This window comes from Raphanus sativus, chromosome 1, assembly GCF_000801105.2.
Source record: "Raphanus sativus cultivar WK10039 chromosome 1, ASM80110v3, whole genome shotgun sequence".
Classification (NCBI taxonomy): Eukaryota; Viridiplantae; Streptophyta; class Magnoliopsida; order Brassicales; family Brassicaceae; genus Raphanus; species Raphanus sativus.
In genome coordinates, this window is record NC_079511.1 from 23,862,334 (window position 1) to 23,872,657 (window position 10,324).

Genomic DNA, 10,324 nt, shown 5'->3' on the forward strand with positions numbered 1-10,324 from the left:
TCATTTTCTCTTTGGTCTGAGTGAAGTTCGAAACTGGCCCAAGACAATCCCAGTCTCTTCTAACCCTAAAGCGTAGAGAGTTCATCTTTCGTCTCTTCCACTTCTTCTTCAATCTGATTGCTCTGTAACTCCATTACCGCTTGGTCCTCTCCTCCTTATTGTTTCGTTTTACCTCCCTCTCTTCTCCCCATCTATCAATGGATACCATTTATTTGTGGAGAATTACTTCAACCCAACACTCGACGGTGGTGGAAGGAACCGTGTTGTATTTTGCCCCGGAGGAACCGATCCCCTCCGGCTTGCTTCTCCACTGGATCATCAACGACTACAACTCTTCTCCACAGATGATGAATCTGGTGCTCAACCATCGTTTCCATGGACTCTTTTAAATCCAAGTACATATCTTCTGATTCCAAGAAGAAGAGCATGAAGCCTTCTTCTTCTTTATAAGCTTCTTCTTCATCTCTCTTAGTAAGTTCTTCTGTATATATTTTGATTTTCATCAACGTTCAAAGACAGAGTTTTTGTGATGATTTATCTCTTCTAATCATATTCTCTATACACTTTATCTTGGGTGGCTTTTCCATGAACTCATCGGTGGTGAAGGAGGATGAGACGCTGTGTGGAGGTGGCTCAGGGTCATTGGCATTTTAATGTTTGTTAACTGTGATGGAAGCTCCAGAAGATTTTTTTTAGGGGTTTGTCGATACGATGGGAGGTAGCTCTTTATTCTAGAGCCTTTAGTTTATATCAACAATTGTTCATACATTCTCGGTTTAATTTGTAACACTACGTTGCGTGATGCAGAGGCCAAGCCGGTATTGTTATGCTCATGCAAGGACAACTCCTTGAACCTCAATGACTTGCCATCGTAAGCCCTTCCATTCATGTGTGATTCATGGTCTACATTTGTGATTCCTCTTCAAAAGCTCTGTTGTTCTTTCTTCTCAATGAGGAGACATCAAACAAACTGAAATGTAGTCTCTTTTTTTCAAACACTCAATTTGGTCATTGGATGTGTGATTATTTGTCCTATTAAAATCAGTAAGCGACATGAACATATGAGTGACTGGCTAATTGATCCTTTATGTTGCTCGAGAGCTCAAAGACTAAGAGGTGTTTTCATCAACACTATTGTGCATTTTTATAAGTTGCTTATCAAATGATCATGTTCTTTGATGTCATGTGTCATACTCCATTAAGAGTTGTTGAATTTTAATCGTTAAATGAGTTGATCACATAAGAAAACACTGAATTTTGAGCTATTTTTCGTAGTGCTTAACAGTATGCATGTCCATGTGTATGAATGAGTGGACAAAGTGTTTCGCAGAGTTTAATATCAAACTTTTTAGTGGACTGTCTCTAATTATCTGAGAAAGTCTTTGGTGAATGTTTTTGGTTGGAATCTCATTAACGGTAGGATGGTTATCTTTCTCATGGACTTTGTTTTAACAAAAATCATATAGAACTTACTTGGTTCCTTGCATACAATATTTTCAGGACCTGGAACTTCAAAACTTGGTTTTAAGACGACAACTTCGACTATTTGGGCAGTCGGTGTTGATGCCACCAACAAGACTAAGAATGGTGACGTTAGCAGACAAGTTCGAGTTCCTTTACAGCTGATGACAAAATGTTTAGGTTTGTGTTATTCCTAAAAAGTATGTTTGTCTTACGTATTGGTCGATCAGCTTCAAGAGAGGTGCTGCCACTTAATGAGTTGTTTCAAAAGCATTTGGGAGACAGGCGAGCCATGCCAATGATAATGATAGTTGTATGGATCATTTTGAGAAATTACCGCAGCTCAAATGTTAAGATCTAGAAAAAGGTTAAGAACAGTGACAAAAAAAAAAGAGAGAAAGCAAGGCTGAGGAGATTTTTCTGAATCACTTGGAAAAATATACAGACTTGAGGCAAAAAAAATGATTCAGATTTTACCACAAGAAATAAAGCAAAGGAGTGAAGACAAAGAAGAAACAGGAAAACTACCCTTCAGATCCTCCATTCGGTGCTAATTGAGTAGGTGACATTGTTGTACCACCATTTGAGACAAGTCAAAACTGTGCTTATTAGGTTGATATAAATGAAATTAAGGCTGAGAAAAAAAATTCTATATTTGCTGATGAAAGCAGGAAAGCAGAGTGTTTTCACCATGAAGGTGGAGAAAACGAGAGATCCAATGAGAAGGATGATGATGATGAAAGTTTGAAGCAAATAAATACTGCAATAGAGGACCTAGCATTGACTCTAGAAGCATGTATGATGAAAGTGGAGAAGATTTTAGCGAAGATTAGAGAATGAAAAACAATAGAAAGAAACCAGGCCAAAAATGGAGTCCCCGTTTAGAATCTCATGGTTCAACAAAAACAATGTCAAACATTATCAACTGTTTGGTGTGAATTTTTGTTATTTTGTATAATCTTTAGAACTTTCTTATTCGAAACAATTTATTACACGGTTTTGTTTGTTTTTAGTATGTATTTGAAAGATCTCTCAGGTTGGAGGTGAGAATCATTACTTCTGTGTTTGTTTGAACAAAGCGTAGAAAACTTTACAGCTGGTTTGGTTTCAGTTTGGTAGACATTTTACTTTCCGCTTGGGTTTGATTCAGTTCATTTGTTTTGTTGGTTTAGTCCCAACACATAAAAAGAGGAAAAGAGGGAGAAGCAGAATCATGGAGATCAAGAACGGGGTTACAACGTCAACGACAGAACCAGAATCTGATGGCGAGAGTACATGTGTTGTACACTAATTTTCTGTGTGTATGCTTAGACATCTCCTTTCACTTTCAACTTCTATCATCTCTATACGAACATGTAAATTGTGATCATGTTGGCTGATGCCTGATGGTATTATTGTTGATGTTGTTTTTTCGAATGTATTAAGCTAATCGCTAGCAGTTATCGAATTTATAATTTCATACTTATATTATAATTTGTTTTTTCATTTACTTTTAGAAAATGCATGGATCTATTATATAATTAGTTTTCTTTTGTCCATCATCAAATTTTAAAATAAATAATAAACTAAAATCATTTAATATATATAATTTATCTTACTATTACATTTATTTAATATAAATTTGAATAAAATAAATATAAATAAATATAAAAACATGAAAAAGTTGAATGAAAAACTAAAATAGATTAGGTATGAAGTATAGAAACATTTTTAGCAAAATAATATATTTAGTTTGATTTTTAGTCAGCACACGATTTAAAATTTAGAATGTGTTGTGGTAATAAAAATATAAAATATTTATAATTAATATAATGAAAAATGGAACTTATTTATAGAATATTTCAATTGTAAATATAAATATAAATATTACTTTAACTTTATTTTAAAAATTTATAATACATTATGTAAAATACTAAAAACTATTAAAATCAAGTATCATATTAAAATTTATATATTCATATACATATTTCAAATATAAACATATTTTATGTATAAAAATTTTGTTTGTTTAAATATAAAATCACTAACAAAGTATAATTAATAATAATTAATAATATTAAATATAGAGTGACAAAATATTTTCTCCAAAAAGGAGTGACAAATATATATGACTTAATTTTCTAAAATTACTTGATGCATCTAATATTTAAATAAAATATGTATAAACTATAATAGTATGATTTAAAACAGAAAAAGAATTACATGAAAATCATTCGTAAAACTAATCAGTTTAAAATGATGAAATTTCATATTTATAGAAACAACCAATCTTATTTTTTTCTGGAGTTTGTCACAACAGTAAAAAAATCGTTAAAAGTCTACCAATCACAGCATCTTAAAAAGAACAATAACAAAAACTATTAAATGAGATTACATATTTTTGAAACTGGCTTAAGAAATTGTTTTAGAACAAAATGTAAATCCAAAAAGTAAATATCAATAAGACAAATAAAATCATTATATAAAATTTTTATAACATGTAATCCGCGCGTAGCGCGGAAAGAGACTCTAGTAATAATTAACGAGGACTCATTAGCTACTTTCACAACTTCTTAAAGATTAGAAGTTAATTAGTGAGAGAAAAAATATTGTAACTTGTGTCTTCGTTTACATGTAGGAAAATTATCAAAAAGATACAATCAACGAGGACTCACTAGCTACTTTCACAACTTTTTAAAGATTAAAATTCAATTAATGAGAGAGAAAATATTGTAACTTGTGAATAAAGCTTCATTTATATGTATGGAAATTACCACAAAAAAAATCAATGAGAACTAACTAGCTACTTTCACAACTTCTTAATGATTAGAAGACAATTAATGAGAGAAAATATATTGTAAATTGTATATAAAGTTTCGTTTACATGTAGGGAAATGACAAAAAAAAAACGATCAATGAGGACTCACTAGCTACTTTCCCCACTTCTTACAGATTAGAAGTCCATTAATGATAGAAAATATATTGTAAATTTTGTATAAAGCTTCGTTTACATGTAGGGAAATTACCAAAAAAATACAATCAATGAGGACTCACTAACTACTTTCACAACTTCTTACATATTAGAAGTCAATTAATAAGAAAAAAATATATTGTAATTTGTGTATAATGCTTCGTTTACATGTAGGGAAATTACCAAAAAAAAACAATCAATGAGGACTCACTAGCTACTTTCACAACTTCTTAAAGATTATAAGTCAATTAATGAGAGAAAATATATTGTAACTTGTGTATAAATCTTCGTTTACATGTAGGGAATTTACCAAAAAAAATACAATCAATGAGGAGTCACTAGCTACTTTCACAAGTTCTTAAAGATTAGAAGTAAATTAATGAGAGAAAAAAATATTGTAATTGTGTATAAAGCTTCGTTTACATGTAGAGAAATTACAAAATAAAAACAATCAATGAGGACTCACTAGCTACTTTCACAACGTCTTAAAGATTAGAAGTCAATGAATGAGAGAAAATATATTGTAACTTGTGTATAAAGTTTCGATTACATGTAGAGAAATTACCAAAAAAATACAATCAACGAGGATTCACCAGTTACTTTTACAACTTCTTAAAGATTAGAAGTAAATTAATGAGAGAAAATTGTGTATTGTAAATTGTGTATAAAGTTTCGTTTACATATAGGGAAATTACCAAAAAAATATATATAATCAATAAAAAGTAAAACGAGAAGAGAAACATGATTTGTTTGTAGATTTTGCTTCTCATGCATCACCAAAAAGGAAAATTTCCACCTGGTTTAAAACTAACCTTACCAGATGTACTTCCACCATACACTCTTTCTCCCATGATGAAGCTTTCTCATAGTCAGTAATGTCTCCGGTATCATCATATCCATAAAGCTTCTCGATATTTTTCGCGATCATTGATCTTAAGTCACTGGCTTCTTCTAAGTGCTTGGATGCATCTTGTACTCGCCTCTAGAGTGTTCCTAGACTACCAAGCTTGAGAATATTCTCACTATTATTTGGGCTATTGCGTGCAGCAAGGAGGATGTTTGTAACGTCTTTTAAAGCTTTTTTGGGAGCAAAGAGATTGAAAGCACAATTGTTCCTCCACATTAAAACTCTTCCATAGTCAGTGAGTATTTCATCTTCATCTTTTGGAGACAGATCAGGGTTGTAGAAACAGATATCCTTAAAGACATAACTAATACACATGTTGTAGAATTTTTTTTTGGGTCAAAATACATCTTATAGAATATATTGTTGATGTTTTAAGCAAAAATACACATATTTAAAATCTTTGTTGGTCTTATTGTCCATCTCACGGACCCGTGATACATTCAACTTCTCATTAGTCTCCATATTTCAAAAGAAAATGATCTCTTGCTCATTTTGGCGTCCTGATTATATAGAGATACCAAAACTGTTTCAAAATCACTAACAAATCCAATTTTCTCAAAATTAAAGTTATATTTAACCTGGAAATACTCCAAGAACATGTTAAATGGTTCAAGAAATGACATATCACTTTATGGGTTCAGGATTTGGGCACTTTTGTGTAGCAATTGTTTGATTTATGTGTCGGAACCAAAACTTTCATTCTCTTTTATTGTGGGTGATATAATGTATGGTGAAACTGCATTTGGCGAGATTAGCTCTAGAATGTGTGGAAAAAATCCCATTTGGTGATACATGAGAGAGCAAGACAATAACTTTTCTTTTATGATTTTACTTTTTGAGGATTTTTTTCGGTAAAACTTATTTCATATATGAAATCTTACAAACCAAATGAGATTACATGGTGAGGAAATATTTAAAAGGTTAACGGAGATGGTGGTTGTGGTGGTTATGATACGGCGGAGTTAGACTGAGCGGTTGAGGAGACAGACTGCTACGAGAATGAAGTTTCATTGACTGGTAATTTCCATACATGTAAATGATAGAAGCTTGCTTTTGTTGGATTTTGTGTTTTGATTGTAAATGCTTTGGTTTGTTCATCTTCATAGGTCCCAAAAGCTTTAAACAAAGTTACAATATTTTTTCTCTCAACTCTCTCATTAATCGACTTCTAAATCTTTAAATAAGTTTGGAAAGTGGAGAATGTATTCCTATATTATTGAAGAAAACTAGTTCTTTCCTATATTAATACATTTTTGGGAGTTTCTGGAGAGGGTTAACCAGATTATCTAGTTATCACATTGGAAATCAGAACCGGAACAAGGTAGATTGTGAGTCTTCATCGAGCCTAACATAGTACCTAGTACCTACACTGAAGGACAATCATAAGTATTTAAGAAAAAACTTCATATAACTACACATAACCAAATCATACTACTCATAAATAAAAAGAGAAGAGCAATTTAGGCAAAAATCTAAAAGAATGTGGAAATTAGCAAAATACCAAAGAGAAGACAAATAGTGGGCTTTAGTTTTTTTTTGTAGTAGAGCAATTTACCTTAGTGTTCCTAATCTTCTTGAACGATTGTTTATAGACCTAGGTTTATAGCTGGGGGAAAGATTCTGAAGATATTATAAAGATTTGGTTAAGATTTTTTTTTGTGTTTTATAGACAGTAAACAGTAGAAACAATTTGTATGAATGTCTGACAGAAGCGGATGTCAAAAGATTGTCTACTGTTTGCTTGTTCAGAAGTTGTTGATGGTTTACTAAATCTGTGTTTTTCTTAGGCGTTCCATAAAGCTACAATTTCTTTTTCTTCTGTTGTGCTTTTTTCCATTGAGATAAATACTTAATTAGGATGACATGTGTTTTCTGTTTTTGTAATTTGGCTAGTGCTCCTGTGAATTCTTCTCATGGTGGTGTTATCAATTTTTCTAGATAATTTTTAGATCAGTTATCTGGTAGTAAAGTTCTTTTCTTAAGTATAGTCTTTTTTTAAAAAAAAAAAAAAACAAAATCTGGCTAGAATGAACGGTGTGTTTATTTGGAGAGTTGAGTTTCATGCCAGAGTCTGGCACTAGATAGACAGAGAGGAGAATTTGAGGCTCCAACGAACATTGGCGTTGAAATTATTTAGTGATTATAGGTGTAACAAAAATATTAAATATGTATCAAACATGTTAGCTGCATTGAGTAATATTAGCCAGTTTGAGTATATGTGTTGAGATAATTCCTTAAACCAATTGACCTGTTTATATCTCGCTTGACTAATTTAATCTAGCACACTTCTTGTTTTTGTTTGAGGTTGTTAAAGACACAAGAGATTTTTTGACCCAGTTCCCTTTCGGTACATCTGGGGAGAGGACGGCACTCTCAACGATTCACTAGTATCAAGTGTTTACAAGAGCTTTCTTTACACAACAACCTTTGTGTCTCTCTATTCACCTAGAGACAACACAACAATGAGCTAAAGATTTAAGCTCACTGAACCTGTGTGTATAAGAGATGAAAAATCCACTCTCCTTGGAGAAGAAACAGCCTGAGACTCTTGATCGGATCTCCCTTGCCTTCTCCTTGTAGATACTCCTTCAAACTCTCTCTTTGCTCTTGCTTCTTGCCTCTCTCCTTTGCTAATCTCTCCTTTAGACAAATGAGTGTTAGAGTGGCAAGAAATTAGGTTTAGAGACTATATAAGTGTCTCCCTAAACCTAATCACTAATGGGATTTCGACCATAATAAGGCCCAACTAATCATGACCAAATTGCTCACAATCAGCTTCTCAAGTCTTGTGCCCAATTCTCAAGTCTTGTGCTTTATTATCAAGTCTTGTGCAGACCATAATACAACAATCTCCACCTTGAGCTTTTGGTCACTTGTGCTTGCGAATCTGTAACTGAAATAACCATCTCTATGTCGATTTACCTCAACGTAAGATGAACCTGAGACTTCCGTCATAGTCTCAAACTAGTGAATCATTCCTGCAACCCTTCCAGCTCCACCACCAGAAATAAGCAGTCCTGTCACCTTTACCGGCGACCCACAGCACTAACAGATCAATCCTTGAACTCAACATGTACCGCCATCAGTAATAATGGAACACGCCGCCTAACACACTGCTAGGAAGACTTTCGACACAACCTCTTGTTCAACTTATTGAAACTGCCCTTCACTTCCTTTTCAGAATTGACCATCTGAACCCTTTGTCGATTTCCCAGATTTGACCATCTGAACTTCTTGCTTCTGCGAGGTGATAACCGACAAACCATCTCGCGCTTCCGCTGTCTCAACTCAGTTGGTGACATTAAGTGTCACCAGGCACCTCTCAAAGCTGTTGCGTGGTAAACTCTTTGTCAACATATCCGCAGGATTTAGAGAAGTATGAATCTTCTGCACCTTAGCTGAACCATCCTCCACCTTGTCCCTGATGAAATGCACTTTATTCTCAAAGTGCTTGGTCCTGTCATGATGAACTGGATTCTTCGCCAAACAGATTGCACTCTGCGAGTCACAATTCAACTTGAAACTCTCTGACTTAAACCCCAATTCACTGCAGAAAATCTTCAACCAAATTCCCTCTCTAGCTGCCTCTGTGAGTGCCATGTACTCTGCCTCAGTAGTTGAAAGAGCCACAACATGCTGAAGAGTAGACCTCCAACTCACAGTATTACCACCAACCTTGAAGACATAACCCGATATTGACCTTCTCCTGTCAAGATCTGCAGAGTAATCTGAATCACAAAACCCTTCAATCTCAAACTTGTCTGAATTCTTGAAGTTTAGACACACATCTGAAGCTCCCTTAAGATATCTCAAAATCCACTTAACCGCAGACCAATGACATCTTCCTGGATTTGCCATGAATCTACTGACCAAACCGACCGCATACGCTAAATCTGGACGAGTACCAATCATACCATACATCAGACTTCCCACTGCACTTGCATAAGGAACTGAACTCATCAACTGTGTCTCCTCAACCAACTCCTCAGGAGTCAAACTCTTAAGCTTGAACTGTGCATTAGATGGAGTTACAACAGCCCTGCAATCCTCCATGTTAAAAGTTCTCAACACCTGCTTAAGATACTTTCCTGTGATAGCTTCAGAGTACCCTTCTTTCTATCCCTGATGATATCAATCCCGAGGATTCTAGATGCTGGCCCTAGATCCTTCATCTCAAACTTTTTCTTCAAACTTGCTTTCAGCGCTTTGATCTTCTCCATATCCTTTGCTGCTATAAGCATGTCATCAACATATAGTAAGAGATATACCATATCATCAATACTTGATCCCTTAGTGTAAACACATGGATCCTTCCTGCACCTCCAGAACTTTTGAGACTTCATAAAATCATCAAACTTTTTGTTCCACTGCCTAGGTGACTGCTTTAAACCATAGAGAGATTTCTTCAGAAGACAAACCTTGTCTTCATCTCCTTTCTCTATGAAACCTTCCGGCTGCTCCATGTAGATGACTTCATCAAGTGTACCGTGTAAGATAGCAGTCTTGACATCCAGTTGCTCCAACTCCAGATCGAAGTTCACCACAATTGATAACATGATTCGAATAGAAGCATGCTTGACTACCGGAGAAAATATCTCATTGTAATCCACTCCCTCAATTTGTGTATACCCTTTAGCAACAAGTCTCGACTTATACCATGCGATCTTCCACTCCTGGAATACCTTCTTTAATCTTGTGAATCCATTTACACCCGATTATCCTCTGGTTTTCTGGCCTTGGGACGAGATCAAAAGTATCATTCTCATCCAGAGATTGCTTCTCCTCTCCCATAGACTTGTACCATTTATCCCAGTCTCTACTTCTCCTAGTTTCTGCTAGTGACTTTGGTTCATCTATCTCCAAGCTTTCTGCTGTTGCTAAAGCATAAGCTACAAAATCAGATCCCTCAAATCTCGATGGTGGTCTGATGACTCTCCTTTCTCTGTCTCTTGCCAACAGATAATCATCAAAAGACTCCACGTGGCTCTGATTTTCCTCCTCTTCTT

The 10,324-nt window shown here is 34.5% G+C and overlaps 1 protein-coding gene and 1 long non-coding RNA gene across 7 annotated transcripts; one reads left to right on the forward strand and one right to left on the reverse strand.

The window, feature by feature from the left end:
- The first annotated feature begins 30 nt into the window (after positions 1–30).
- On the forward strand, positions 31–2,579 carry LOC130496381 (uncharacterized). 6 transcript variants are annotated; one of them, XR_008935489.1, is made up of 4 exons: positions 31–471; positions 607–718; positions 808–871; positions 1,501–2,579. It is a non-coding gene; the product is annotated as an uncharacterized LOC130496381 (long non-coding RNA). The 6 variants fall into 6 exon arrangements; XR_008935494.1 differs by having other exon boundaries at positions 35–718; positions 1,501–2,023; positions 2,130–2,579; XR_008935493.1 differs by having other exon boundaries at positions 35–718; positions 1,501–2,023; positions 2,133–2,579.
- Positions 2,580–8,606: 6,027 nt separating this feature from the next.
- On the reverse strand, positions 8,607–9,371 carry LOC130497730 (secreted RxLR effector protein 161-like). The gene has a single exon (XM_056990795.1). It carries the CDS (start codon positions 9,369–9,371, stop codon positions 8,607–8,609), a length of 765 nt encoding a protein of 254 aa, XP_056846775.1.
- Between the last annotated feature and the right edge of the window lie 953 nt (positions 9,372–10,324).